Source organism: Topomyia yanbarensis, chromosome 3 (genome assembly GCF_030247195.1).
Source record: "Topomyia yanbarensis strain Yona2022 chromosome 3, ASM3024719v1, whole genome shotgun sequence".
Lineage (NCBI taxonomy): Eukaryota > Metazoa > Arthropoda > Insecta > Diptera > Culicidae > Topomyia > Topomyia yanbarensis.
Window position 1 is genome coordinate 170868797 of NC_080672.1, and position 4351 is coordinate 170873147.

The 4351-nt window shown below is 47.0% G+C and overlaps 1 protein-coding gene across 1 annotated transcript; it reads right to left on the reverse strand.

Moving 5' to 3' along the window:
• Positions 1–285: 285 nt before the first annotated feature.
• Positions 286–2524, reverse strand: LOC131687382 (uncharacterized). Its single transcript, XM_058971465.1, has 2 exons — positions 365–2524; positions 286–309 (listed from the first exon to the last, which is right to left on the reverse strand). Exons 1-2 carry the CDS (start codon positions 2522–2524, stop codon positions 286–288), a joined length of 2184 nt encoding a protein of 727 aa, XP_058827448.1.
• Positions 2525–4351: the final 1827 nt, after the last annotated feature.

Sequence of the window (4351 nt, forward strand, 5' to 3'; positions counted from 1 at the left end):
TGCTCGGAGTGACTCGGGCTACGGGTAGCTGACCTGTCTGTTGTTGGGCTGGGACGGGATTAACCTTTGCACATGGAAGGCATTTTCTAATGACGCTGTGTATTAATCGTCTTCCGTGCACAGGCCAATATTGCTCACGCATAGCAGCAAGTGTTAATTGGCCGCCACCATGTAACATTTTCAGATGATAATGTCTGGCAATCATCTGGGATAGTGGATGGAAGCTGGGTAATAGACATGGATGCTTACTTGAAAAGGTCTGGTCTGAAAATCTTAACCTCCCCCCTACTCGTATCGTACCCTCTTGGTCTATAAAGGGGTTCAGAGATCGTATTTGTGAGTGCTTTGACACATATTTTCCTACTTTCAGATCGTTTATTTCCTGCTTAAATGCGTCGATTTGGGCGAGCTGAATCAAGCGAATTTCAGCATCACTTAATTGTTGAGTCGTCAATAATTTACCGGCGCCTTGAACCGTACTGTCCTGAGGTTGCGCTCGCGCCTTTTCGCGAATATTACGAACAAATCTGAGGCAGTGGGCCGCTACACGAACGAGTTTGCTGAATGACGAATACCGGCAGAAAATTGGATTAGTGAATGGTTTGGTGCGTAATATAGGAGCGACGACTCTACGAATTTCGACGTTATCTAAAACCGCAGGAATAGGAGCAGTCTCCGGCCAATGCTTTTCTGAAAGTCGAAGCCATTCTGGACCATACTTCCAAAGGTAACTTGCAAGAAATTCCTCCACACTCATTCCACGGGAAACTAAATCAGCTGGGTTTTCGTTGCCAGCTATATGGCTCCATCGATACCCATGAGTGTTGGCTTGTATCTCAGAAACTCTGTTGGCGACAAATGTTTTCCAAGTATGTGGAGGCGCCTGAAGCCATTGAATTGTTATCGTCGAATCGGACCAAAACCGGGCATCTGAAACTTCCATTTGTAGTGCCTTCACAACGTGCGAGAAAAGCTGAGATCCGACGACGGCTGCGCATAGCTCGAGCCTGGGAAGCGTGATGCGTTTTAAAGGTGCCACGCGAGATTTCGATGCTAGCAGTTGGACCCTGATATTACCGTGATTGTCGATGGACCTCGCGTAAACGCATGCTCCATATGCACTTTCTGAGGCGTCCGAGAAAGTATGCAGTTGGACTTTCGAATTTGGCAGGAATGCGTAGCGATCTACTGTGTATTCAGCTATCTTAGGAAGTTGTTGCTGATATTGGTTCCACTTTTCTTGCACGATATCTGGTACAGAATCGTCCCAATCGCAGTGCAGCAGCCATAATTCCTGCATTAGCATTTTTCCTCGAATTACTACTGGAGCGATCAACCCCAGTGGATCAAATAATTGTGAAATTGATGACAAAATTTTTCGCTTGGTGTCAGCTACGGCCTCTCGATCAATTTTCGAATCAAAACGTAATTTGTCGGTTTCCGGTTCCCATCCAATGCCTAGGGCGCTTATTGATTCTTCTGGTGCAAACATTAGTGCGGATTGTGTACCGATCTGGTCCGGTTCAAGTCCTTGCAGTATTTCGAGCTTGTTAGATGTCCACTTTCGCAGAGTGAATCCGCCTTTGGTGAGCAAACTGTCCAGTTCCTCTCGTAATTGCAAAGCTTCGTCGATTGATTGGGCACCTCCTAGACAATCATCCACATAGAACCCCTTCTGGAGAGTTTGTGCAGCCATGGGATATGCAGCACCTTCATCCCGGGCTAATTGTTGAAGTGTACGAGTTGCCAAAAATGAAGACGGGGCGAGGCCATAAGTTACGGTTAATAACTCGTACGCTTGAATGGGCCCTGAATCACCAAATCTCCAAAAAATGCGCTGGTATGGAGTGTCATCCGAATGCACTAGCACTTGACGGTACATTTTGGCGATGTCTGCTACAACTGCAACTGGAAACGTTCTAAATCGAAGAACAATCGAGAGTAGGTCGTCCTGTACAACCGGTCCAACGCGGAGTGCATCATTCAGCGAGAACCCCGTTGATGTCTTGGCGGAGCCATCGAAGACGACGCGTACCTTAGTCGTCGTGCTGGAGTGTTTGATGACTGGATGATGTGGAAGGTAAAGGCATTTATTAGCAGACTGTTCGGACGGTTGCAGAAGTCTCATATGGCCCAATGTGATGTACTCCTGCATAAATCTATGGTATTCGACTTTTAATCGGGTGTCACGTTCTAGCCTCCGTTCTAACAATTTGAATCGTCGTAGTGCTGATGACTTGGACTCTCCTAGCATTGTATCGAAGTCTGGATGGCGCGGAATACGCACGGTATAGCGACCAGTACTGTCCCTTTCAACAGTAGATGAATAGTGCTGCTCGCACTCCCTTTCTTCCATTGAGTAATCGGATCGCGACGGCAATTCTTCAATGTTCCAAAACCGTTCCAAATTTTCCTCCAGCGTGGTTAAACACACGGTTGTAGTGTGGCATTTTACTAAATCTGGAGTAACGGAAACCAAATCACCGGAACCAGCAACAATCCAACCGAAAACGCTGTCCACCATCTCGGGAAGGTCGTTCGATAAGCGAATGCGAGCGGGTGTTTTGAAACACGCAAAAAAGTGAGGCAGGCCGATGATCATATCAATTTTTCCTCGCATGTAGAAATGCGGATCCGCCATAAAAAGATCCTTAGGAATGTTCCAATCAATAACAGGTACATCTTGCTCTGGCAGATCCGCTGTGACTTGGGGTAACACTAGAAATTCAACATCACGGGTAAAATCTTCCTTTCGAGAACGGATTTGTGTGAATACTGTATCAGAAGCTCGTATTGCGATTCCTCCAGGTCCCTGTAACTGTACATTCACCTTCTTACGCTTAAGTCTTAGTATCTGTGCCATACGTTCCGTAATGAGATTTGGTTGGGAAGCAGAGTCGAGTAGTGCCCTGGCTAGATGCTCCTGACCGTAAGCATCGACGATGATGAGAACAACTGTCAACATGAACATATGGTTCGTCCGCATCACTTGGGCTGAAAATGTGGATAGCTGTACATCAATATCTGATGGATCAGACAACTTTGGGGTAAGACTAACGTTGCAAGCTGTCGTGACATTCGTTTGGACTATGGACTGCAAACGATTTCCGGTTGCAATTGAGGTCTGTGCTGAATTACTTTTAGACGGGCATTCAACGTAACCAGGGTGCAGGGTAGTATGATGACGCTTCTCGCAGGTGCGGCAGCCGATTTTACTTGGGCAGCTTCCAACATAATGATCGCCGCGTAAACAATTGAAGCAAAGACGTCTCTGATTGACCATATTCAACCGTTCTGTGAGAGACATTCGTTTAAACTGACGCCACGGAACCCCTGGACGGTTGACAGCATTCACCTTTTGTGTAGAGTCTTCAGTAACGGCGTGGGTGGCCAATTTTAACGGGTAGGCCCTTTTTTGTTTACCAAAGGGACTAGTGTTTGGTGCTGATCCTGAAATAGAGTGAGAGAGTGCCAAGGAAGATACTGAATCATGATTCACTGAAATGGATTCCAGCACCCTCATTCTTCTCTGGAGAAACTCTACTATGTTCGTATAGGTCGGATTTTCTAATTTAGAAGCGTGGTCCTCCCATAACCGGAGTGTTTCGTCGTGAAGCCTTGTACAAAGCAGATGCTCTAGCATTGTGCTCCAGGCATCGGTCGGCTCACCTAACTGCTTCAACACTTTCGTGTGCCTCTCGAACTCGTCCACAAGTCCATGCAAAGCGACGGCGGATTCTTCCCTCATTCGCGGCGTTTCAAGCATGGCCTGAAGGTGGCGTTTCTTGAGAAGATATTCGTTTGAGTAGCGTGATACGAGAGCCTCCCAGGCGAGGCGGTAATTTGCAGCACTGATTGATATCGATTCGATCACTTGAGCCGCATCACCTTTCACTGCAGCACGCAAATAGTGAAACTTTTGTATATCAGCAACTTCAACGTTAGAATGAATCAGAGCATGAAATGTATCATGGAAAGCGAGCCAATCTTGGTAGTCGCCGGAGAATTCTGGCAACGCAATCGTAGGTAATTTCAGACCAGCCAGACCAGACCCAGTTCGAGTAGGGGGGGTTTGAGGGAGATCAACAGTCGAAGAAGTTGGAGGAGGCATTTTAGAAAGTAAACCAGCCTTTATTCTAAACAGTTTCGGCTCAAATTCCGCACGAAACTGCAAGTTTCTTACCATCCCTTCGTTTGTGGTTTCCAGCTCCTCCAGCTCGGCTTGTGCTTCTTCCAGTCCCTGCCACAACACTTCCAGGTTTTCGATTCTCAGATTCAGCTCCAAAACATCCCGGTCGGCTTCATATCCTTGGAGGAACTGATCAGCTCGGTTGATCGAAGCGAGCAGAGT